The 27048-nt window shown below is 33.9% G+C and overlaps 1 protein-coding gene across 1 annotated transcript in view; it reads right to left on the bottom strand.

The window, feature by feature from the left end:
• The window catches only part of ATP8B1 (ATPase phospholipid transporting 8B1), a 66307-nt gene that overhangs the window by 25423 nt on the left and 13836 nt on the right, over positions 1-27048 (bottom strand). The window contains exons 3-19 of the mRNA XM_044664574.1: positions 25737-25850; positions 23750-23848; positions 23562-23623; positions 17806-17878; positions 17624-17694; positions 15002-15084; positions 14637-14795; positions 14389-14477; positions 13457-13647; positions 10746-10954; positions 10276-10319; positions 9873-10029; positions 6580-6768; positions 5751-5863; positions 1705-1869; positions 752-863; positions 44-119 (exon numbers count right to left, since the gene is read on the bottom strand). Of these exons, the coding sequence (XP_044520509.1) occupies positions 44-119; positions 752-863; positions 1705-1869; positions 5751-5863; positions 6580-6768; positions 9873-10029; positions 10276-10319; positions 10746-10954; positions 13457-13647; positions 14389-14477; positions 14637-14795; positions 15002-15084; positions 17624-17694; positions 17806-17878; positions 23562-23623; positions 23750-23848; positions 25737-25850 (2006 nt within the window). The remainder of the gene's footprint in view (positions 1-43; positions 120-751; positions 864-1704; positions 1870-5750; positions 5864-6579; positions 6769-9872; positions 10030-10275; positions 10320-10745; positions 10955-13456; positions 13648-14388; positions 14478-14636; positions 14796-15001; positions 15085-17623; positions 17695-17805; positions 17879-23561; positions 23624-23749; positions 23849-25736; positions 25851-27048) is intronic.

Below are 27048 nucleotides of genomic sequence, written 5' to 3'. Positions count from 1 at the left end.
AGATTTGGCATTAAGTATGCCAGAATGCATTCTCTTTACTTACTTAATATCTTCACCATAGCAAATTGTAGTTTCCTCTGTCAAAAGTTCACAAGCAAATCCTATGTTTTCAGCAGTTTCTATAATGAGACAATATTAAGTTAAAAAATGTTCCCACTAAGGCATTTGGTGACAAATATACATTGACCATGCCTAATAATCATGATTTTTAAACATAGCCTGAGAATAACTTTAAAAGAGAATTTGCTATGCCAATTTTTATGCAGAAAGAATATTCATAAAATAGATAAAATAAATGTACCCAGAAACTTAAAATCCCTTACCCTTTACGATATGGAATAGAAAAACATCAATCACAGCTAATGATAGAATTTCACTTATAAAAATGGCAAATGTATTCATATTCAATTTTTTGAAAATTTGAAATAAACTCTTATCTCAAGTACACAATGAAATACACACTCTCACCTAAAAGAAGTATCAGTGAATGACACATAGGAAGGAGACAGGGAACCTCTGTGCATGCCTCATATAGCAGTATATATCATGTGCTGAACTGTGTGGTGCAGAGTAGGTTTGGGGAGTTAAAAAAAGGAAGTGATCAGTATGGGCTTGAGTATTTATGGATCACTGTAAGTTTAAAGGAATTCATCTAGACATGATACGAATGGAGAGAGGTAGTACAGTGAAGGACACCAGCCATAAATTAGGTGCTGAATTCATAACTTCACTTTTGTTTATAATAACGTACCTTTCTTATCACCAGTAAGCACCCAGATCTTAATATCTGCTTTTGCAAGTTTCGAGATTGTTTCTGGGACTCCATCTTGTAGTTTGTCTTCAATAGCTGTAGCCCCCAACAACTGGAGGATACAAAATTAATTGTTCAGGAACAAATAGAAATAATATGATTGCATGTAAAAAGTAACATTCTATGAGTAAAAATTACGTATAGTAGCTGAAGTTCAAGAGTAGGCTAAAATCTGATATTAATCAAAAGGCTGGCTAATACTTCATGGAAAATTACACACATATATACACATTGCTCTCATTGCTGTGACCAATTTCATTAACTTATTAAAAGACAAATGTGCAAAATATAATAATGATGATAATAATAGCATACATGTCAAGTAAAAATTATACTGCCATAGTTTAAATGAAATTACTAAATTCCCTGAACTTTAACCATAATGAAAATAACTAATATGTCATACGCTAGCCTTGGGATTACACAGGAAGTGTCACATGTAATCAGAAAGACTTACTATCATTAGTCATCATGTTAAAATACCATTCATAAAGAATACTATTTTCTGTTGTTTAAGCTGATTTGCATGAATAAAAACTTTGCCATACATACAATAACATTTATGTAATAATAAGCACATCTTGTTTCATGTAAAAATTCAATCTTATTTAATAGATATTTGATTTTGTATTTTTATAAAAACATAGATTTGTTTTTAAAAAATGGTTCAATAAAAATATATTCATCAGATTAGTACTCCCTCTCTTCCCCAATTTGCTCATGAGTTTTCTTCTTTTCATGATGGTAGCACACTAAGCTTAAAAATACTATTTTCTATCCTACCATTTTCAGTTGTTGAAATGATCTCTTCATATACTGGATAGAAGATGAAAAGTTTGGTATAATAATTGCCAGTATTATAAGAATAGGAAAAATTACTAGTTAAAACTTACAATTAGATCTTTTTCAATTTCTTCATAAACTTTATCCAAGGCTTGATCTCGGTTACTTGAGGCCAAACTGGCAACAATGAATTTTTTATTCCATTCTGCAAATTCATTTTCACCAATTTCTTTGTAGCAAAGGCATAATGTTCTAAGTGTCTCATTTGCAAAGACCTGTTTTTATTTAAAAAGACATTCTAATTACAAATTAATTTTTTGGAGAACTTTTGAAATATTCCTTGGCAGTAATAAAATGAGAGATGATTTTATGAGAGAATATTGATGGTACACAAACATCACTGATAGATTAAATTAAGTATATGTCTCAAAATTTACTTTAACTTTAAAAGTAACATCTATGGGGCAGCTGGGTGGCTCAGTGAATTGAGAGCCAGACCTAAAAAAGAGAGATTCTGTGTTCAAATGTGGCCTTGGACACTTCCTAGCTATGTGACCCTGGGAAAGTCATTTAATCCCCATTGTCTAGCCCTTATCATTCTTCTGTCTTAGAATCAATACTTAGTATTGATTTTAAGGGAGAAGATAAGGGTTTACAAAAAAAAAGACTTTATACTTAACATTTTCTTTTAAACAGAAACAGGTTCTCCTCAAGCCCTAACATTCTTCCTCACTCAAATTAGCTAAAGAAAACTTTAAAGTGAAAAAACATACTACTCAAATAATTCCATTTAATATTTTTCAAAAAGATACATTCCTAAACAAAAATATTTTCCTGTCACATGGTAAACTGTGATCTCCACTAAACTGAATACCAAAAGTTTACAATGATATATTAGTGACAAAATACTTTAGAAAAAAATCTTGATAACTTCTGTGATGGATTCCTATAAAACCCACAAGGAAACCATACCTAGGATCCCAAACCAAATCTGAAACCATCATTTGAGCCCTCATTAAAGTAAAACTGGAAGGACAAAAATTCCAGAAACTTTTCCATTATGAAGAAATCCACATCATTATTGCTTTGAACGTGAACGTACAAAAGTTTGCTTACATATAATTTTCAGTTGAGGCTCAATTTTAAGAGACAAATAGTATATGCAGTTTGTGTAAGAGTGCTGCTAATGTTAATGGTTATCAATAATACTTTGTTGTAGATAACTTTTTGATGTGATGTGATGTTGAAATAAAGCTTATTTTTGAACATGTACAACACAGATTATTCATCCAAAGAACTGTCATCCTTCAAAGTAATCGTCACTTTGAGAATTTGCATAACTATTTCAATGAAGCCACCATTATTCACAAAATCTCAGAAGTCCTTTAAATACCAATTATGACTATATGTGGGTATCATTACTTTATAATCAATCATAAGTCAGTTGAAAGAAATATCATTTTATAGACCACAAACATATAAAAACTCAGAAACACTGACAAATATAATGTCTACATCATAAATGCTGGTAGTTCATTTTATTCTGTAGTGGTCAAAACACAACAGGGATACTGTGTACAATTTTGGGCACTATATATTAAAAAGGGATAGATTTTTTTTCCCCTAACCAGATTATAAAAACACAGAGAGCCCCCCCACTTCCATCCAAATCCCCTAAAATCTATGTTAGAGCTTATTTTTTAAAAAGGTGTCCTGAATGGTGAAAGGTCTGGAAACTGCCCTAAAAATGATACCAGGTATTAGGAATATTTAGTTTAAAGAAGAGAAGATGAATTATTGCTTCATGTTTTTATCCTTGGTATTTAATATAGGGTTTGATATAGTATGAGCTTAATCAATTTTTACTGAATTTTTTATTGAGAGGTAACTATTTTCAAATATATGAAGGGTTTTTGAAAGAGGAGGGAAAGTTATATTATGCACTGGCTAAAGGGTAGGACTTAGAAAAATGGGCTTCCAGTCTATAATTTACACCCACCCAAAGGTTATAGGGATCTAGAAAGGAAGATCTTTTAAAAAAATATTAGAACAACAGAGAGGCAGTCAGGTGGCTCAGTGCATTGAGAACCAGGCCTAGAGATGGGAAGTCTTGGATTTAAATCTGACCTTGGACATGTCCTATATCTGTCTGGCCCTGGGTATTTCACTTAATCCCAGTTGTCTGGCCCTTATTGTTCTTATGCCTTGGAACCAATACTTAGTATTGATTGTAAAATAGAAGGTAATAGTTTTATTTTTTAAAAAATAAAAATGGAACAGGCTCTCTTTTTCTCTTTTTAATTTCAAAATTATTTTTTTTGATTATTACATTAAAATTTCCAGGTAATTCCCTCCCTCTCCCTCCCTTCACTAGAGAAGCCATCATTGAAAAAAAGATATGAATATATAAAACTATGTCTTGTTTGTGCCTATTTATAAGTTCCTTCTCTGGAAGTGGACAAACACAAGTTATTCTTCAAACAATATTTCTGTTGCTGTATATATTGTTGTTATTGATTATTGTAATGATTCTGATCATTTCATTCTTCATAATTTCATGCAGGTCTTCTTTCCATGTTTTTACAAAATTAACCTGCTTACATTTCTTATGGCACAGTAGTATTCCATAATAATCATATACCCCAACTTATTTAGCCACTCCCCAACTGATGGGCATCCCTTCAGTTTCTAGTTCTTTGCCATCACAAAGGAAGTGGCTATAAATAGAACACAAAGGTTCTTTTCCTTTTTCCCTGATTGCTTTAGGAAATAAACCTAATAATTGTATTGCTGGGTCAAAAAGCATACCCAGTTTTATGACTCTTGGAGCCTTTCTCTTGTGTGTTTGGAATTCAGGGAGGTGCCATTTAAAAGTATCTTACACACTTTCTGTGGACACGTGGGGACTTTGAGACTACATTCCCCGTGATCCAATGAATTTCCGGTTAAACGTGAGACAACGGGAACCAACGTATAGCGCAGCTTAAATTCGGAGGGCAGACGGGAGACACCCTTTTTGCTACCTGAGCGGGCTCTCTGAATATGGGTGGAGATACAGATGGGCGGCATTTTTAAAGATAGGTGCAGTCATATATATTTTACCAACATGGCCATGGCAATTAAAATATTAATTTCTCTTATAATATCAGCCTTTATCATTTTTAATCTTTACACTCTTTAAATAGTGAACATCCCATCAACCAGAGGCAGGGATGACTACTTCTCAATGACATTGCATAAGATATTTCTTTCATCGTTAGGAGGTAGGACTAGATAGTTCCTTCCAGTTTTTAAGATTCTCTACTTGACTTAATCATCTACCTTATTCACCAGATTTGGTTATGAATGACTTTTGTCTGTTTAAAAAAATTACTCTTTAAAGAATGAAAATTTTCCACCACCATAGATAATAACAATATGTAATTCCAAAGAAAATTTTCTAAAAATGTTTGAGAGCAAAGGTAGCATCAATAGAAATTAGTGTTCAATCTTCCAGGATGACTATTTCTAGGGGATCAACATTCATTTGGATGAATTCTGGTACAAGGGTAAAAAAAAATCAGCCTCATTGTCTTATAGTTAATGCATTTACGTTGTCTGGGTGCAATATGCCTGGTTTGGGTGAAATAGAAGTGGTGTTAAATCTTATTTTACCTTAGAAACTGAGGTGCTAAGAAGTTAAGTGACTTATTTATTTTTTAATTTCATGCAAAACATACTTCCATATTGGTCACTATTGAAAAGCACACTCATACATAACCAAAACCCCAAACTAAAATCATGAATACACTGCTGTAAAAAATGACTCCAACAGTTCTTTCTCTGGAGATGAATAGCATTTTTTGTTGTAAGTCCTACAGAATTGTTCTGGATCATTGCATGTTAAATGACTTATTTAAAGTCACCTGGGAATTTATGTTACCATGCTGGATTAACACATTGATCCCAATATCATCTGACAGTGACAACCAAGAGTTATCCCCTGCATATGGGTATGGGTATTCATATGTATCTAGTTAGTGACAGAGAAAACCTATATTTTCTTCTCTTAGTTTGATGCTTCTTCCATTACATAATGTTGAATGATGTATATGTTAAAGTTTAACTTTATTGCTGGAATTTATGAAGTCAAGATAAAAAAAAAAAAAAGACTTACATCCAGGGCATCCTGCGTTTCCTGTTTTGTAGGATTCATTGGATGTAGCCGTTCATAAATAACAGTGTCGGCACCTTTACAATAGAGTCTAATATGGCCTTCTGGTGTTCTTACTATTATTGAAAAAGAAAAAAACCCATTCAGATATATTTTTTGAGACAAGTTTCATGTTCATTTGATTGTTGATATTAGAAAACATTATTTTCAAGATATTTTAAGGGTAATAACACCATTGATAATGACTTTTAAAGAATTATCAATCTGTCCTAATAATCATGGACTTCTTCCCACAAAGAATTAAGCAAACCATCTAAATTAACAGGAATATAAATATATATGTTTGAATATAAATATGAAGCCATGGCTCTCTCCAACATGGTATTAATGGCAGTAATTCCATTTAAAAACATTGTCTTCTCTTTCTGTGCATCATCTTACATGCCCAAGACCATCACTCAGCATCCCAAAGCTGTTTACTATAAAAAAAATCCAACAGATTGAACCAAATATCCCATATCTTGAATGTAAATGAAGGATGTGCTATGCAAAAGATGAGAAAAGAAAATGGACCTATACTAATGTAGGAAATTCTCAAATGAGTAAAATCTTTACCAAATTAGGTCAGAAACTTCTCTGCAACTTAAGCATCTTAGAAAGTTAAAGAACAAAGGAAATTTTAGTACAGGACTTAAAATTTCCCATGAACCAAATAGTTAGTTTATCAAACGCTTTTACCATGAAGTCAAGCTGGATTAGACTATTGGTACATAAATTATAGAATATTCTTTAAAGATATTCCTTTGAATAGAAGGTTTTCAGTGAGACTTACCAATTATAGACATTCTCTTTCGGTCACTATTAAAATCTAAAAGGGCCAGAACATTGTATGTCCTTTCTCTTCCCATCTCACTTATTGTGATAGTGTTCTGTGTTCTTGCAAGAAATGCAAAACCAAAGTTGCGGGCAGCAGTGACTAGAGCCCCTTCATCTGGAGAAGCTGCTTGATAGTTAATCTCTCCTAGAATGAGATAATGAAAAGATGAAACAGAGGCAGAGAAAAGCTTGGAAGAGAGAGACAATGAGATTGAGACACAATAAGAGAGATAATGACAATCAGAGAGAATAGGTGGAAAAGAATGCAGAACATATTAGGTGTGAATGAATGTACAGGTCAGAGGCATGGATCAAATATCAATTAAGTAAAATGTTTCATACCAAGTCTGTACACCTTTATTACAATCACCAAGAGTTTACTGAGGGCACTTAAGGGCAAGGGACTGTATTAACATATTTAACAAAATTAGATTCCTGGCCCTGATTTTGAATGCTTGGATTCCAATAAAAATATTGATTTATGCTTGGGAGAGAATCAATTATCTTCCTCTTTCAAAAGAAAAGACTAATAAAGGAAAATTCTCTCTCTCTCTAGGTCCTGAGTTCCATTCATTAGATACAAAAGGATGTAATTTCTCTTCTAGGAGTCTTCTTTTAGTATTACCATCAGTTAACAAGAGACATGCACAGGAACAAGTTATACTGTGATAAATCAAAAGGGAAGGTTCAGAGTAATTTGAAACTCCTGGGTCCCTCCATACCAACATGTTTGAGTTACCTCTTAAAAAAAATCACTTGACTCTTCTATCCTCTCAAGCTATGGTTCTATATCTATTCTATTTCCTTCATGACTTCTGAAGTCATTTGCACCAACTAGCTTTCTTGCTTAATGTCTAAGGCTGAAGTCTGACTTTTAATTCAATTGTTCTACTGAAACTAATTAATCAACAGTTACCAATGATCATTCTAAACCGCTAAATGAAATAGTTTGGTATTTTTCTTTTCTTGGTACTTGGTCTTTTGCAACTTTCAACACTACTGATAACTATCTGTTACTCTCCTAGATATACTTGCTTCCCTTAGCTTCTGGAACACTATTTTCTCCTGGACCTCTCCAGAAAGAGATCTATCTGACCCCTCTTTCCCAGTCTTCCTTTCTAGGTTATCATTTCTGTCCCACATATTCTAGCAAACTACAGCACGAACTATTACCAACAACTGATAGTTTAACTCCTACTTCCTTATATTAATACAGGATACAATCTTCAAGCCTAGAAAGAATTCCTTTCTTGATTCCGTTTTCATAATTCTTCTCTTCCTTTGAAGCACATCTCATGTGACATCTCCTTGAAATCGCATCTGCTCTCTACCACCACAAATTATTTTGTCTTCAATAATTGTATATTTGTATCCCCTCAAAAATATGTAATTTCTTTTGCAGTGGAAACTTTTGTTATTTTATCTCTAATACCTTACATATGTGTAGGCTATTAAAAAAAATTCTTACTTTCTGTCTTAGTATCAATTCTAAGACATTAGAGTGGCAAGGGCTAGACAAACGGGGTTAAGCGACTTGTCCAGAGTCATACAGCTAGGAAGTGTCTGAGGCCAGATTTGAACCCATGTCATCCAAACTCCAAGCTTGGCACTCTATCCACTGCATCACCTGGTTGCCTACCTTCACGCCCAAGTTTAATAAATTCTAGTTGATTAACTGCCATGGAAACATAGGATTACTGGATGCAGGGATTGAGGTAGAAGTAAGAGTCAAAGACTCTTTCAGAATTAGAAGGAGCCTTAAGAGATCATCTCAACTTCTTATGTTTGATTACACACATGCCATGACCCTTACCCTTGCTTTTGGAGACCTTAATCTAGTCAAACCCCTAATTTATAGCTCAGGAAACTGAAGACCACAGAGGTCAAGAGATTTGCCAAAGGTCACAAGGTGTAAATGGAATAGTTAAGAATTGAACTCGGGTTTGTTGACTCTAATTCAGGTGCTCTTCCCACTGTGCCTTGTTGACACCAGGTTTTTTTCAGCTTTTCAGCTTGACAGAAACAGGAAATTAGAAAATTACAGAGTTTGGATGAAAGATAGTGAATTTCATTATAGATATGCTGGGTTTGAAATGACAGAAAAATCCTGTTACTATCTACTCAGGCCTTTAAATTCACTATGTAAAGTTCCCAGAGAAGTTAGGAAATATATAAAATCTGGGAAAGGGAATTTCACTTGCCCCTCATAGAACTGTGCACTTATTTTTTTAAAAATCTTTACCTTCTTGGTTCCAAGCAAGAAGAGCAGTAAAGGCTAGGCAATGGAGTGACTTGCCCAGGGTCACATAGCTAGGAGATGTCTGACTATGCACTTATTTTGAGAATGAATCAATCAGTATCATCAATTTTTCAAGGCCAAAGAACCAGGTGGCTTTATAACATTGTACTTTGTCCTTATTCTGTGAGTAGATATCACTCAGCTAGTCAAACAGACTTTAACCTCATCTTCTTTGACTAAGTTGGTATCGTCCCTTTGCATCATTCGCTACCATGATCTCTGATAACCCCCTTCTATTTCTCAACCTCCATTTGAACTCTGATAACAGTTTTATTAGACTCCTTAAATCCATCCTTCAAGAATAGTTTACTTTGGAATTTATGGAATAACACACCCTATTGCTATTTATTCAGCTTTTAAATTTATTTCTTTCCACAAAATTCATGCCACATTTAAGAGAAATTAAATCTGTGACAAGTAAATACTGAAGTGTTTTTGTTAGTTGTATTGATCATAGCATGGAAGTGAGGCTATTTTATAAACATATACAGGTTAAGCCTGAGCACACAGAGAGGCAGGGGGACTAGTCCTGCCCCTTTCTTCACACCGGGGATCTATAGTAGTATATCTATATGGAAGGATTTCAAATGATCACCATTTGTCAATGATGCATCATTTTAATAGCACAATTTAACTTGTCCTAGTGTGATTTCAGACAACCAATAGTTATGTCTCTAAAACAGACCTAAAATGTAACCTTATTTAGAACTGAAAGTGTGAAGAAGAGGGTAGATTTTAATTAAAAAGTGAAAAATCTTATACTTCTTGGAATCCTGCATAAGAGCTTATTTAGAGAGTGAAAGCTCAATCATTACTTTTGGTTGATTAAACTTCTGAGAAACTTGGTAGGTATGACATTTATATGCATTTCAATCTTCACCATGAAGTCCATAGAGCAGATTATAAATTTTTAGATTTTTTTTCTTAATGCCAGTGAAATGCTTACTTACCATTAGTCCTATCTACCATGACAGTATGACAAATTGCAAGCAAAAAGAAGAATTCTCGAACTTCAGGCTCTTTTCCCGACTGAATTTGTTCAATCAAATAATGGTCATAAAACATAAGCTTCCCATCTGCAAATGTATTCCAACTAAAATCAACTTCCTGAGGAAAAGGAAGAAAAAATGTTAAACATGAAAATGGTCATCTTAGAGTTTCAACTAAACTAAAATATTAATTCTGAGTCTAGAAGAGAATCATTGCATAATTCAAATACATTTAAAAACACACAGAAATATTCTCAAGCTAATATTTGTTCCCAAACAAAATGTCACCATTTTAGCAAGTGGGAGATCAGGGAAACACTTGACAAAGAAGGCAAAAACCTTTGAAGTAAGTGAAAGAACTCACATCTATCCTGCCGTGTTGATGCTGGGATGAGTCCCTGTGGTCCCCTGAAGTAAAAGCAAATATTAAAATCACAATGTAAACCAGCAAGAAAGATATCCTATTACCACAAAGATCCCTCTTATCCTTTATGTAAATCTGTATAGAAGCATTTAATTAGTCCAATGGAAAAGAGCACTGATCCTGGAGTCAGGAAGATCTGAGTTCAAATATAGCCTCAGACACTTACTGTGAAACATTTACTATCTGTTCCCCCATTTTTAAAATTATGAGAATAAAGCCATTTATTTCAAAGAGTTGTTGGGAAGATCAGATGAGGTAACATGCCATGGCACTTTATAAACCTTAAAAGTGCTATATAAATGACAGTTATTATTATTTCTCTCTAGGACTGATTAGGTTTCTATCCACAATATATCTGCCACAAATAGTCAGTGCAAAAAAATGGTAGTGAAATAATGGCTAAAACTTACCATATATTTGTCCATTTATGCAGCACTTTTTAAATGTCATGATATTCTGTGTTAATGTTCCTGTCTTATCAGTGAAAATGTAATGAATTTGCCCAAGCTGCTCATTCAGAGTGGTTGTCCTAGCCTTTGCCGGTGTGTCCTTCTCAGGATAATACATTTGTAGGTCCCAGTTTATGAAATAACTCTGCCCAAGACGAATGACTTCAACACTAGAAATGAAGAAATAACTCTTATTTGAACTGCTCAGATACAAAATGCATACACTGGGTTTTGTTTCCCCTGTCCTATCTCTATAAAATTTCACTCATTAACTTCTTTCTTTTTACTCACACAAGGGACCAGTCTGGTTCAGGTTTTAATCTCCTTTTCTATGGTCTTCTTGCAATTCCTCAGCTTCAGTACACCATCTTTCAACTCAGTGCCACTGAATTAGTTAGCTGTTCCCTACATCTGGAATGCGCTCACTCTCTCCTCATTTCTGTCTTTCTGAATTCCTTATGCCTTCCAAAACTCAGCTCAAAAATTCCCTTCTTTGTCAAGTGTTTCCCTGATCTCCCACTTGCTAATATTACCCCTGATTGCTTTACTTATTGTGTATATTTGTATGTGTTTTGTATATATTTATTTATTTATGTTGTGTCTCATTAGAATGTAAGCTCCTTGAGGACAAAAAAACCCCCCAAACATCCGCTTTTGGCATGATGTGGGGCACAAAAAAATGCTTTTAAAATGTTATTGATGAACAGAATGATATATGTATATATTGAATTGCTTCATTTTTGTCTTTGTCATTCAAAGCACCAAATATATTGCCTGGCATATAATAAGCACTTATGAGATGCTTAATGGCTGGTTGATTAGCTATGGAGCAATAATTTTCATCTTCCTACAACTTAGTGTCATATAGATTTAACTAAGCAATATCATCAGAGTATTACTGGAAGGGAAGACAATCTCTGCTCCTTCTCCCTTCCTTGAAACTGTATCTAAGATATTTTATCTTGGGACATCCCATTCCTCAACTCAAATGGGGTGAGCAAAGTAGGGCTGATCGTATCACAGAGCCAGAGAGCAGACATAAAGCATGCATTTCCAGGTCATGTAAATGTTTTGGAATTACTAAGGCCTAAACTGTGATTCGAGAGCTGAAAAGGAAAGTTCCTTCAAAATGTGTTGCCAAGGTTAAGGAATATCTAGAGTAAAAGAGTATAGGGAATTTTCTGAAATTTATAGTCTAGAATTTCAAGCACTTATTAGACAGATATAAGAAAGTATTCAGAACTCTGAGTGGCTAAGGAAAGGATGTCTCTAAAATTGCTGAGAAAGATGGAAAAATAAATTCCAGGAAAACAGAAACGTCATTTATTCTTCTTATAAAGTGAAATAATTAATAAGATATTCTCTTTATGTATATTTCTGTTTCTATCTATCGATATCTCTCTCCCACCCTGACCCCAGGCTATACTTTGTACTATTGTTGTAACTGTACTTCCATAAGTGCTTACCATGGTGTTTTGCACATTGTAGGTAATTAAGGTTGAATTTAATGAATCTGTAATACTCCACAAAGCCATAAAAAGTATATACAAATATCTTTCAAAACAATCTATCTGAAATGAGTTTAGATTTCTTATTATATAAACAGATGCCTGATCCAGAGCTTTACTTCATATGAAAAGGATTACCTTAAGTACATACAACAAAATATGAAATGAGACAATTATCATTACATCTAATTAAAGAACACTGTGCCCATTTGTCTCTGTACTATTTATTAATTCAATTCAAGAAGCAGTTTATAAATATTTATGTGCTAGGCATTATAGTAAACATTAAGAGTGTATATTCTAGGTGGAAACATGTAAACTCAAGACATAATAAGACCCTGCTCCAAAGGCATTAGCATTAAATACCAAAATAACACAGAGGAAGTTTGGGAAATAAAAAAACAAGAAAAGCACTAAATGAAGCAATGATTGTTTCAGAGGCATGAAGTGCTTGATCCTTTTTTTTTTAGATGCAGGGGAGAATAAAACCCTTCATTTTCTAACACCACCTTAAAAGGTAGAAGAAACAGTGTTTGCCAAAGTGAAAAAGAGCTATAAAACTGAGAAACAACATGAAGTGGTAGAGCCATCCCCTCCATAAATTCTTATGAAGCCACTATAAGGAGGAGAATGCTTCAGAATAGTGTGTGTCCCGGGAATTGGCACAAGTGGAAGAGCAGGAGGCACTGGAACTCTTAAGGGAGTGATAAAAAAAGATCTCTGAAAAAGATAAGATGGGCAACTAGGTGGCTCAATGGATTGAGAGCCAGTTCTGGAGACTAGAGGTTTTGAGTTCAAAACTGGCCTCAGACACCTCCTAGCTATATGATCCTGGGTAAGTCACTTAACCAGGATTCCCTAGTCCTTATTATTCTTCTGCTTTAGAACTGATACTTAATACTGACTCTAAGAAAATAGGTAAAGGTTTTTTTACCAAAAAAAAAAAAAAAAAAAAAAAGGTAAGAAATGAAATCTCCTCACCCAATATTGATTTCTGCTCTTAAGCCTGATTATGAAAATACTTCAAAGTTCAACATATTTGGGGATTTTTCATAGGGGAAAATTTTTTTTACATTACAAGAGAGCATAAATACTAATTTAACAACAAACTGTGTACCTTTCCATTAAACTTAAAGCAAGAAACAAAAGAGGACATTTCATTACCTGACATAGAGGGAGATGGGTACCATGGTGTTCAGAACGATGATGTAGCCCCAGAAGGTAAGGAATCCACGATATGAAGGAGAATTATCTTGTCCATCATACAGGTACCAAGAATAATTACCAACCTGTGCCTCCCAATAAGCATGTCCAATAGCTAGACCAGCAGAAAGGAGTATAAGGACAACAAAAATCTAGAAAGTGAAACATGTTTACATGTATTATTCAGATTTTCCTTTGAACAAGATTGGGGCCACGTTAGATTCCTACTTCTATCTATTCAAAAAGCTTTGCTTATTCATTAATTTATAAATGTTTGATAAATCTAGAAACAGTAATAATAATTGGCAAAACAGTACCAGAACACTTTTCTTTAAGTTTTTTCTTGGTCTCCTTAATGATTTCTAATAGTATCTCAATTATTTGTTTCCTACCTCCCAAAATTTGTCTGCAAAAATGATCATGAAAAAACTTTGCTATTGTTGTTCAGACATGTCACACTCTTTGTGACTCTGTGAATTATGGGGTTCTCTTGGAAAAGACACTGGAGTGATTTACCATTTCCTTCTCCAGTTGATTAAGACAGAGGTTAAAGTGACTTGTCTAGTTAAATAAGTGTCTAAGGCTGAATTTGAACTCAGATCTTCCTGACTCCAGGTCAATATTTTATCCATTGAACTCCCTAGCTGCTCCAATCAGTCCTTGAGAACTAACATTTGGAACTAAAGGAATCTTGGTGGTCATCAAGCCCAATAAAGACAAGGAAACTGAAATTAAGAGAGGGGGGAAGTAAACTGCTCTAAGCTGAGCTAGAGACCTTTGACCCCAAATCTAGCAATCTTTCTATTGTACTTCACTCACTATTGTAGCTAAATACTATTTTCAAACTGACAAGTGGAACAGATTGTTTGTACAGTAAAATAAAAATATTTTACCGTGTAAACCATGTAATTCATCAAGTAATCAATTTTAGTCCTTTTAAATCTGGTCTTCCCACTGTTTTTCATTATTTTGGTGTCAGCTCCTAAAAAAACAAAATTCAATGTGATCAAAATATGAAAAACAGCAATTAACTATGTGTTAAATTTTAAAGTTCACCTTATTTTTTTTGATCTTGAACGGGCAGAGAGGAAACATTTTGTCCTTCATTTCAGGTTATTAATGACATAAGAAAATAAAGTACCTGCAAAAACTATCAAGCCATGGCAGAAATCAGTATTTCTGATCACACAGCCTCTCAGCAAAATTTTATCTGAATCCAAAGGATAACTTGAGTTTCTCCAGAATAATGTTCCTGTAAATTTATCCAGTCGATTATTTGGTTCTTCACATTCAATGAAACCTAGGTTGAATAAAAAAATTCAATCTATAAAAATGTTCAAATTTTATTAAAATTAATTTAATTTAAAAATAAAATTTTAATTAATAAAATTTAAAGTTAATTTAAAGTAAATTTATTTAAAATTTAAAATTTTACTGTTTTTAGAAATTGGCTGGTATCTAAAATATCTACCAAAATTACAAAAGGAAAATCTATTTTGTACAAACCATCAAATGCTGCCAATGCACTCTCTTTTTGGAGATATCGATCTGTTACATCAAGTGACATCTTGAACTTTAAATTTGTTTCTCTAGAAGGAACAAATTAAAACAAAAAAATTAGTTGGATCAAATCAGTCATTTAAAAGGGGAAATACTCATGAAGGAAACCAATAATAAAAAATTATTTAAAATCTTACAAGATTTCATTATATTTTCTTATTCTTTCTATATTGAGAATAAGTAACTCATGTTCTAGTTGGTAGTTTTCAGTTACCTACGTGATCATGTACAATAGATCTGGTTCTATTTTCTAATTCTAATTTTAATTGAAAGTTTTAAGTGGTTCACTGGACTGGAGCCAAATCTTTGGCAAATTAACATCTGGCTCCCTATGTAATCAGCTTTTTCTGAACTAATGTATGAACAAATATTTGAACATTTTAAACTATCAGTTCACCAGACTAAATGGCAAATTAACCAGATGAACTGGCTTTCTCTCTACCTACCTACCCTGGTAAGCAAAGGTTACTATTTCTTTTATTCATCCCAAACTCTCAGGAACTTTTGGCAAACCAAACTTTTGATATTTTACCACATTCATTAGGCATGCAATTGGAATGGTGTTGGTTTGCCTATATTAAAAAAATGCAACTCAATTATTTCCTATCATCATAGAAATCAAATCATTTTCTTTTTGGATCATTTGACCTGAGAAAATAAGGGTGTAACTGTTAATGATGACACATTTGTGTCCAACTCCACTTGACCTTAAAACAGCACTCCAGTACTGTCCATGGGGCTTTCTAGGCAAAGACACTGGAATAGACTGCCATTTCCTTCTCTTATAGAATAAGGCAAAAAGAGATTAGACTGTTTGCTCAGGGCCACATAGTAAAAGTCTGAAGCTAAATGTGAACTCAGGTCTTCTTGACTCCAGAGCTAGCATTCTACCTCCTGAACCATCTAGCCACCTTCATTCACATCAAACCAAAATATCATATATTCTCAGACCTCGCTTGGCAAGATATTAAAAACATACTGGAACGTCTAAGTCCACACAACCTTGCAGGTAATATGCTTTTGACCTTCTAGCAATCTCTTTTTCTTTTTAAAACCCTTACCATCTACCTTAGAATTGCTAGTAAATATTTGTTCTAAAGCAAAAAGGCAGTAAGGGCTAGGGAATCTGGGTTAAGTGACTTGCTTGGAGTCACACAGATAGGAAGGTCAGATTTGAACCCAGGTCCTACCAGATCTAGCTCTCTATGTATTGAATCCCCCAGCTTCCCTTAGCAACACCTCTAATTAAGGATTTTATTTCAAAATTTCCAAAAATAGCTCATTTAGATCTGTCTATTAGTCTGATGGCAAATTGAGTTTAACATTGTCTAGTAGGCAAGTCATGAGAAGTTTTTCATGTTTACAAGAAGTTATGTATCTTTTTCAAGAGATTCCTACTCAATTATTAAGAACTAAAATTGTTCATGTAGATTATCACATTTGATCCTTCCAAGCAACTTTCTGAGGTAGACAGAGCAGGATCACAGAATCACAGAATTTAGCAAGGGCCTCAGCAGTCATTTCATTCAATCCACACATGAAAGAAATCTCTATCTTACTGTCTTTGCAAGTGATCCTGTGGCATCTGCTAGAAGATCCATCAATCTCCAAGGAGAAGGAACCCACCACCTAATGGGGCAACTCATTCTATTTATGCAGAGCTTTAAATGTTAGAATATTTTTTCTGACATCTATGCTAAATTGGTCTCTTCTCGCCTCCCACCCATTGCTCCTTTGAGGTGAAATAGAACATATTTGTCCGCCCTTCAAATGCTTGAAGCCACTTATCATATCCTCCCTGAGCTTTCTCTTTTTAGATTATATAAATCTCTAGTTCCCTCAACCGATTCTCAATTGACACAGACTCTAGGTCTTTCATCATCCTGGCTGTCAGGAGGTGACACAATCCTGAGAAATAATTTTAGCTACATAGACATCAGCTAGAACTCTGCTGCTAAAGGTGGACGAACTAGGAAATTTCTTGGCTTTCCTTAATAATAATTTCTTCTTTGGACAGCTAGGTGGCTCAGTGGATAGAGAGCCAGGATGGAGAGATGAGGTCCTTAGGGCTCTTCTGCCTTGAAATTAGTTCTTAGTATTGATTCTAAGACTGACAGTAAGGGTTTAAAACAAACAAAAAAATAAATTTCTCATCCTTGGATGTCTACCTGCAGAGGCCATATGGTTAATTATTGAGGATATTGTTTAGGGGATTCATGTTCAGGGAGTAGAGGCTAGATTAGAAGATATCTGAGGTTCGATCCAGTTATGGAATTCTTTTCTGGTCTTTATTTTAGAAATGAGATAACCAAAGATTGGAAAAATTTTAAAGCAAATTGCCAAGTTCATTTTGCTAGAAAGTAGCAAAGCTAAAACTAGAATCCAAGTCTTTTGATTCCACATTCAAGAGACATTTCAATATTTATGACAGTCCTGGAACCTGTGACTTCAATATTCACATGTAAATATAAATGCATATGTATGAAACTACAAATATAAGCAATATGTATGCTGTACTTGTACTTCAATGCTTGAAATGAAGTTACCTTTTAAAAGGTAAGTCCTTACCCATCTAATTCAGCAGTTTCTACATAACAAAGGCTGTTAGGCTCTGAGCTGGACAGGAGAAGAATGTCAGCCTAGTGAAAACAATAAATACAAGTTAACACATTAAATATCAAGGTGAAACTATACTGAAGGTCATAGATTAAGGCAAATTTGGATAAAACGATGAAGACTTGTTCACTTACAGGAATAAAGTCATTTTTTTTCAGACGAATTACATCTCCAACTTGAACCTCTTTCCACTTTACAGTTTTGAACCTAAAAATAGCATTTGAAATAGTAACAATTATTCCTTTAAAGACTCATGTTATAAAAATTGTGATATTCATAGTCACTTGGAATTTATATTAGAAATATCTAAGAATTAGAAATATGTGGGTACTCTTAAGAAGGATTGTAGAAAAATCTGCATTTTTTGCCTAAAATATATTTTATTGGTGGCATAGAATCAAGAAATCATGGAAGCATTATTAGCCTACCTTAAGCTAGCATCTTTAAGATACTGGAACAAAATATTAATCAAAGGGTCACAACAAGGATTGGTTCAGGGAATCTCTATTTTGTTGAGGGACTTTCAAGAAGCTACACGACTCTTTGGATTCCCTCTTCTCTTCCTCCTCCGGGTTGGGCTAGCAAATAACTGTACTATTTATGACCATTTTTGACCCTTCCACGGTCTATTTTATATCACTGAACCTAGGATCTCTTGTTACTTACCAAGTTCATTTAGCCAGCAGCCATATATATGCTAGAATACTTAACTCAGCAAGAGTTTGGTTCATCTAAAATCAAGGGCTTTATATTTTGGTAGCACTACTGGAGCTTTGACACTGTAGACTGCAAATATCCATTTGTATAATGTGTTTGGTCTTGAAACTTTAATATTTTGCAACTTAAATCTAGTCAGTCATCTGTGTAGTTAAACAGGCCGGTGTTCGTATTCATCCACCATCTACAAAGGGAGCCTCTGACTATCAATGGAAGATTTAAGAGGACAAATTACCCAAAGGGTGAAACGATCTTTCTTTTTTTTGTAAGCAACTAGCCATCATTCTAATCTAATTGAGTGGATATATTTTATTTGGGGGGACCACAGAAAGGGAGAGTGAAATTCTTAGATTCCAAAAACTGAGTCCATAATTCTCAGATCCAAATTGCAAAGGAAGTTCCCAAATCCAGTTTCAAATAACTCAGAATTTGGAGGAATTTTTATGAATTTTGGAAATAGAGTGGCACCAAAAATTTATCTATTCAAGAATTTTATTAAACTTAACAAGATGCCTCTGGAACCAATTATTAGAGGCAAAAATTAAGGCACTGTGGTTTCCCTAATAATTTCTGACTTAAAATGCACATAAAGAGAAAATCTCATCATGTTGATTTTTCTAATTTGCTAGGATTTACAACACAATCAATGATCATAAGGTTTTTAAAATCTGGCTTCAATTGATTCAATTTTCACTATTAGCCAAAAAAATCAAAAAGGATCTATTAATAAACATCCATCAGCTTCCCTGGACCATGCTTGGCACTGGTGATATAAAAAGAAAATAATAAATAATGATGATGATGGTATTAGCTAGCATTTATTTATTTCCTACTATGTACCCAGCACTGTAATAAGCACTTTTACAAATATTACTTCATTTAACCAATGAAAGAATACTTAAATACAGTTTACAGACTGCACAGGAAAAGCAACCTCTACAAATGTAGATAAATACAAGATTTATACAATAGAGATACTTTTTTTGGAAAAGGCACCAGCAGTTGAGGGACCAGAAATTGTTTCAAGATTTAAGTGGTACGTGAACTGAGCCCTGAAGGAAATTAATATTCTAAGAGGCAGAGGGGTTAGAGAGAGTACATCCCAGGCATGGGGGACCACCAGTGCCAAGTCAAGGGAATGAAAGTATGATGTGTGAAATACAGTGAAGATAGTTTGGTTGAACCACAGTGACTAGGAAATGGATTAGCATGACTTTAAGCTGGAAGGTAAATTCAGGGCTGGTTGTAAAGGGCTTTAAATGTCCAACAAAGAAGTTTGTATTTGATCCTAGAGGTAATAGAAAACTACTGGAGAATATTTAGAATAAGGGAGATATAGAACTGCACTTTAACGCAATCCCTTTGACAGCTGAGTGAAGACAACATTGGAGTAGTGGAATTAATTAATTAAGAAGCCATTGAAATTGGTTGGCTGAGAGGTAATGAGGACCTGAACTAGGGCAGTAGTTGTTTGAGTGTATATATGAAAGGTATTATAGAGCTAGAAATGGCAAAATTAAACAACTGATTAGTTATGGGGAACAAATGAGAGTGAAGAGTTAAGTACTGCACCAAAATTGTTAACCCAGATAACTGGAAGGATAGTGGCGACTAGGCATAAATAAGACACTCTTAAATAGGGGTGGGTTGAGGGAGAGAGAAAATGAGTTCTGTTTTAGACATGCTGAGGTTAAGCAGTCTATGGGACATCCAGGTCAAAATATCAAAAAGCATTTGGTGATGTGTGCCTGGAGCTGTGCAAGGGGACTAAGGCTGGATGTATAAACCTGAGTCATGAGCATAGAAATGATCGTAAAACTCATGTGAGCTGATGAGATCAGTAAGAGATAATGTAGAGAGAGAAGGGGATAGAGCCTGATCATGACATAGATTAAGAGTCAGCAAAGCAAAGGAATCTGAGAAATAGCAGTCAGACAGATAGGAGGAGAACAAAGATAAGGCAGTATCATAAAAAGTCAGAGAGGAACAAGTGTTCGGGAGAAAAGGGTGAACCACAGGGTTAAATGCTGCAGAGGTCAGCAAGGTTGAAGATTAACAAAGGGCCACTGGATTGAACATCCAGGAAATTACTAGTAATTTTGGAGAGAGCAGTTTCAATTGGGTGACAAGATCAGAAACCAGATTACAAAGACTTGCAAATAAAGTGAGAGGAAAAGAATACAAATAGTAGTGAGTATATATATATATATATATATATATATATATATATTCATTCATTCATTCATTTATTTATTTATTTGTTTGTTTATTTATTTTTTTCTGGAAGTTTGGCTGAGAAAAGGAGGAGTGATATTGGACAATAGTTAAAGGGATGAAAAGAGATCATTGTAGGAGTCACTTGCTGGAGAATAATGAAGAGATAGCTAACAGGACCTTGATTTTCAATAAATTTGGAGAGAGTGAACCTAAAAAGGAAGAATTTGCTGAGAGACATTAGAATGAGATTCTGGAAACAGCAAAGGGGATCAAGGAATAGGCTAAATTAAAGTAAATTAATACTTAAATTTTAAATCTTGGGTTGGAATTCAGAAGGTCTTTAAGCTACAAATGAACAAATCAATTCCTTCAAATTTATCATCTGTTTCTNATATATATATATATATATATATATATATATATATATATATATATATATATATTCATTCATTCATTCATTTATTTATTTATTTGTTTGTTTATTTATTTTTTTCTGGAAGTTTGGCTGAGAAAAGGAGGAGTGATATTGGACAATAGTTAAAGGGATGAAAAGAGATCATTGTAGGAGTCACTTGCTGGAGAATAATGAAGAGATAGCTAACAGGACCTTGATTTTCAATAAATTTGGAGAGAGTGAACCTAAAAAGGAAGAATTTGCTGAGAGACATTAGAATGAGATTCTGGAAACAGCAAAGGGGATCAAGGAATAGGCTAAATTAAAGTAAATTAATACTTAAATTTTAAATCTTGGGTTGGAATTCAGAAGGTCTTTAAGCTACAAATGAACAAATCAATTCCTTCAAATTTATCATCTGTTTCTAATTAAATTATTTTTAGTAATCCTCTGAGGATACAGAATAGCAATTCATATTATAGGCAATCTGTGATTTGTACTCAGTTTACATAGAGGAAAAAAATTAGACCCTTACCTTCTGTCTTAAAATTGAGACTAGATATGGATTCCAAGGCAAAAGAGTAGAAAAGGCTAGGCAACTGAGATTAAGTTACTTGCCCAGGGATACACAGCTAAAAAGTGTCTGAGGATAGATTTAAACCTGGGACCTCAAGTCTCCAGACCTGGCTCTATCCACTCAGTTGCCTAGATCCCCCTTCTTCTCAACTTATTAACAACTCAAAGTGACCCCTCTTTCTCATAGCAATTACTGAAGATTCCAAATTTCATTTTTCTTCAGAGGATCAAATAGCCTCAGTGTGAGTATTTTTTCAACAGTTTCAGCTACGTTGTCTGTTTTTTAAAATGTCTTTTGTGGATTGGTCTGAGAACTGTATTACTGCTTTTTAAAAAAATTAACAAGCATATCTTTTCTTTTTTCTACCTCTCCCTCCCACTTAAAAGAAGATTCTTGTGGCAAAAGATGCAGCCAACCAAAACAAGTTCTCACACTGGCCATATCTGAAAATGTACATCTCTTTCTGCATCTCATATCTATCACCTCACCACCACCACCACCACTCTGTAACAATTTTCCTATGAGAGAAAATATTTTGAGTTTCAAATAAATGATTTACAAATATACCTTTTAAATACAATCATTCACATTTTAATGACTGCACTTACTGCAAAAGTATAATGCACTGATTTACAACCAGTGAAAAAGCTGTTGTCTAAACATGTCCTTTTCTACTAATAGGTATCTTCCTATTAATATCTGACACTGTGGAAATGTAACTCAAAAGTAAAAAATACAACCAACAGTTCCTCCCATGTCTTGCTTCACAAAAAAGTTGAGGCGATTTTCAAAGGGCATCCTTTTCTCCTTACTTCAGCCCATGTCATTGCATCATCTTTCCCTACTATCTCCTCTTTCACCTCAGTTTCTTATAGGGAAGTGATTCTTCAACATGCCAAGGACAAACCCTTCACAAAAATATCTGAATCCATCCAATCCTAAAGTCTCCAGTAGATTGCCCCTGTTATATTTCTTATCTTGAGTCTCTGTCTCTATTGGGACCTTCTTGTTACCTGCAGACTCTCATGTTTCATTCATTCTCACAACTCTTCCATTTGACCCTACTACCCCACTAGCTATCATCTCATATCTCTCCTCTCCTTCTTGGCTAAATTCCTTAATAAATCACCTGCACTGGGTACCTCCGCTTCTCCTCTTAACTCTATTCTAAATCCTCTGCAATTTGGCTTCCAAACTTATCATTCAACCAAAATTACTCTCTGTAAAGTCATCAATGATCTCTCACTTGCAAAATCTCAATATTTGTTGACCTCTCTTTGATAATATTGATTACTATCTCTTCTGAGATATTCTCTACTCTCTAAGTTTTTTGTACTCTTTTCTTCCAGTTCTTTTCCTATAGGCCTGATTTCTCCTTTTTAGTTTCTGTTGCTGGTTCTTCACATCATGTTTATTAACTGTGAATGTCCTCCCATGGTTCTAGTCTGGAGCCCCTTCTTGATTCTCTCTGTATTCTCCCACAGAGTGATCTCATTAACTACTTTGGGTTCAATTAAAATCTCTATGCAGATAACTTTATATTTAGCCCTCTTTTCCTGATTGTGAGTTTCTTGAGGGGAGAGGCTGTTTTTAAAAATAAACAATTTAAAATTTAAATTTAAAATTAATTAAATTAAAAAAATTAAATTAAATTAAAATTTTAAATTTAAAAGATAAACAAATAAAACCCCATTATTGGCATCCCCCTTAGTGAAAACTATTGGCATGTAGTAATTGATAAATGCTTTTTTGACTGATTGATGCACTTAAAGACCAGTTTGTGCAGCTTCTGTGGCCATTATTTTCAGTGCCTTTTATACTTGGATTCAAGGTCTTTTAAATCTAATTTTTTAAGACTCTTGCACAAAAAAATCAACTGTATTGGTACATCTGTCATCATTAATTACTATCAGTCTTGAGCTTTATCAAATAAATTTAGAAAATTTTTTATGGAGTAAAAAGAAAAAAAGTGACTTTTACAGTACCTGCCATCCTTGATAACTTCACATGTCCTGTTATTTATCTCTTTATCCATTCTATGACGAGCCTTGGTGGGGAGGAAGGAAGAAGTGACACTTCAATAATTCTAAAATGTTAAGTGCTACCAAAAATTATAGGCTAAAATAATCTGAAAGCATCCAGTAGAATTCTTAGCATGAAAAAAAGAACTTACAACATCATCCACAAGATCTTTGATTGCAGTGATGCCCAACACCAAAAGTAAGGGCACAAGTGTTGTATACCATGCCAAGGTGGATATTTGAGGAATTGCCTTAAAAATAAAAGTGTGTTATAAAATACATAATATTTCTATAGAATTCATTTTTAAATTTAATTCAACACTTGATTTTGGTGATTACAACTGAATTCTTGAAGATATGTTGGTAAAAGAGTCTTGTTACCTGTTATAAAACTTGTCTAAAAAGTCCTTGCAATTTTAAGTTTTAATAATAATAATTATTATTATTGGGTATATTATATATTACAATTATACAGGATGTTCCAAAAGTCTTAGTGCATATTTAAGTTATTAAAGCTTAATGTTATTAAACTTAAAATTGCATTATGATTTTTAAGATATTCTGTAAAATAACAATGACAAGAACATATGCTAATAATAATTATAATGGCACTTATTTAGTGCTTTAAGGTTTGCAAAGCACCATACATATTTTATCTCCTTTGAACCATATAACTGTGTGAGGTCAGTGCTCTATTCCTTCTAATTCAAAAGTTCTCGTATCCATTCTGCCACCTACCTGCTTCTATGATATATGTAATAATTAACCTACAACATGCAATATATAATCACTAAACATAATTAGTTCAATATATAACAATAACAGCAAAACCCCAGGTATTCCCTAGCAGGTCACCTGGAGCAGTGACCTAAAGAGAATAGTTCTGGTTTCAGTCCTAAAATGAACATTATTAAGGGTTTTTAACTCTCAAGTAAAAAACACTTCAATACTCCCAAAGAGCTAGGTTTCATCCACATGGAAAATCCATTAACTGGTGCAAGCTATAAGCCTCCTATGACTTAAGAAGACATTCTCATAAATTGTTCTGGTCAAAAAAAAAAAGTCACTTTGTAGATAACTCTCTGTGGAGATTAATCACCAAATCCAGCATTCCTGGTCGTCAGATGACATATAGTTGTTTGCCAGGTTTTTATACTTTCCTAGGAAATGATCAAATTTGTGTGGCTTGCTGGAGCCCAGAATTACATTCATGTCATAAAAGGCACTAGAATAAGAGTGAAGTGAAGATTTGAGATGTGAGAAATGTCAATGGATTAAATCCAAGGACATTGTTAATTCATGACCATAACTTCAAAAGCATGATGTAGTCCAGGTGTAGTAAGTACTTTTTCCTTTTGTGTATTAGACTATATATATACATACATATATATATGTAAATAAATATATGTCTTTACTTCTCATTTCTACCTTTAAGGATCCTTAATCTTGGTACTGGGTCAAAATCTGACCTCAAGATACTTCCTAGTTGTGTGACCCTGGGCAAGTCACTTAACCCCAATTGCCTAGCCCTTACTGTTCTTCTGCCTTGGAACTGATGCTTAGTATAGATTCTAAGACAGAAGGTAAGGGTTTTAAAAAAAAAGGATCCTTAATTCTCTTTTGAGACTCAGCTCAGGTGCCATGTCCTCTTTATGTTATCTCTCCCTCCTTAAATACTGAGAGTACTCTGTTTAGACATCTTATATCTTCCCTCTCTAGCACCTATGATCATTCTATTAAAGTGTCATTTCTCTCCCAGCCCTGTTATTCTTATCTCCCGAAGAAGAATTTTAGTTTCTTAAGGCAGGAACTATTTTTGTCTTTATCTCCAGCATCTAACCTTACTCATAACAGAGTAGGTTCTTAGTAAATGTTTGCTGAGTTGAACTTTAAGACAACCAGACAGAACTTTCATTATCAGTAAGAAGAGTCAAAACTGGAGAGTCGTGCAAACATCTTCCCCCCCCCCCCCCACTTCAAGCAGTCAGTAATCATTTGTGCTCTTACCAGTGTATAAGGTACTGTGATATTATTCCCTTAAAAAAATAAAATTCTCAGAGCCATTCATCTTTTACAAATTAAACATTATTGAGCAACTATGACTCATAAGAGATTTAAGATACCAAATAGTATTATTACCTGTAAGATAAGAAGGACCAGGAAATAGAAGTTGGCAGCTCTCTTGAACTGCTCAAATAAGTTCATTGGTAGAAAGGTAATTGCATTGTATTTGTAGGTTTTAATTGCATTACTCTGTGGAAAAAAGAAGAATCATTTAAGTATTTTCATTCACTTATGACCACATATGCTTCTCCAAGTCTGATACTGACCCAGGCATAGAATACTACAAGGAAACTATCACTAAAAGTTAAGCTTAATAGTCTCATTACTCTAATCGTGAAAGTGACATTTACCAGGCAGAATGTGATAGTGAGATTTCTTAAACTTGCTTTAATTCTTTCAGCTGGAAATGACTCCCAGAAAGCTGAAAGTCAAGACTATTATAAGATACATAACTTTTAAAGTAAAAATCTACTAAGTTTCATATTACTGTTATAGATAATTTCTCTTTTGGTCTGGATGGCTAATTTTTCTTTAGTGTGGGGAACTCTTGGCAAGGAAATCTTGCCTACTAAAGCAATGCAATTGCTCTTCAATGCATACTTTTAGGCATTTGCCCAGAATAGCAGGAGGTTATGTGACATTCCCAGGGGCACACAGTAGGCATGTGCCAAAGATAGGACTTGAAGCCAGGTATTCCTGACTCTAAAGTCAGTCCTCCATCTACTAAGCCATGTTGCCTTTCACTAGTAACAGTAGAGAGAATAATTACTTCAGTTCATACAGTACTTAAAGTTTTAAAAGTGCTTTTTTCACAGCAATCTCAAGAATAACCAGGTAAAATACTACTCGTCCTCACTTATCAGATGAGGAAAATGAGGCTTAAGTTGCTTAAGACCACATAACAACTAAGTACTTAGGTTGGATTTGAAGCCAAGGCCTCCTTAATCTCCCAGGCCAGAACTGACATCATATAGGTAATAAGTGTCATATTTAGGGCTAGATTGAATGTTTCCCAGTCTAATGTTCTGCCTACTATAACAAACTGCTTCATTTTTGTGAGACTTAGGGAAGAAAAGTAATAGTTATTATAAGATTTTAAAAATTCCTCCAAATATCAGAATTTATCACTAGGGGAAAATTCTTATAAATAAATAGTAATAAACATGTATTTTATAGACATAAATATATAATAAAAATAATAAAAATGTATAATAATTAATAATGGAAAATTAATAAATATATCTAATTATAACTACCAATGGAAAGATTTCTCAAATTGTACATGATATTCAAACACAAACTTTTTGTTTTTTAATAGTAATAATATTAAGCATTTATATATCATTTTAAAAGCTACAAAGTATTTTACATATATTATCTTATTTGA

Source organism: Gracilinanus agilis, chromosome 1, assembly GCF_016433145.1.
Source record: "Gracilinanus agilis isolate LMUSP501 chromosome 1, AgileGrace, whole genome shotgun sequence".
NCBI lineage: Eukaryota > Metazoa > Chordata > Mammalia > Didelphimorphia > Didelphidae > Gracilinanus > Gracilinanus agilis.
Note: the sequence above shows the minus strand (reverse complement) of the source record. Positions and strands in the feature narration are given on the sequence as shown.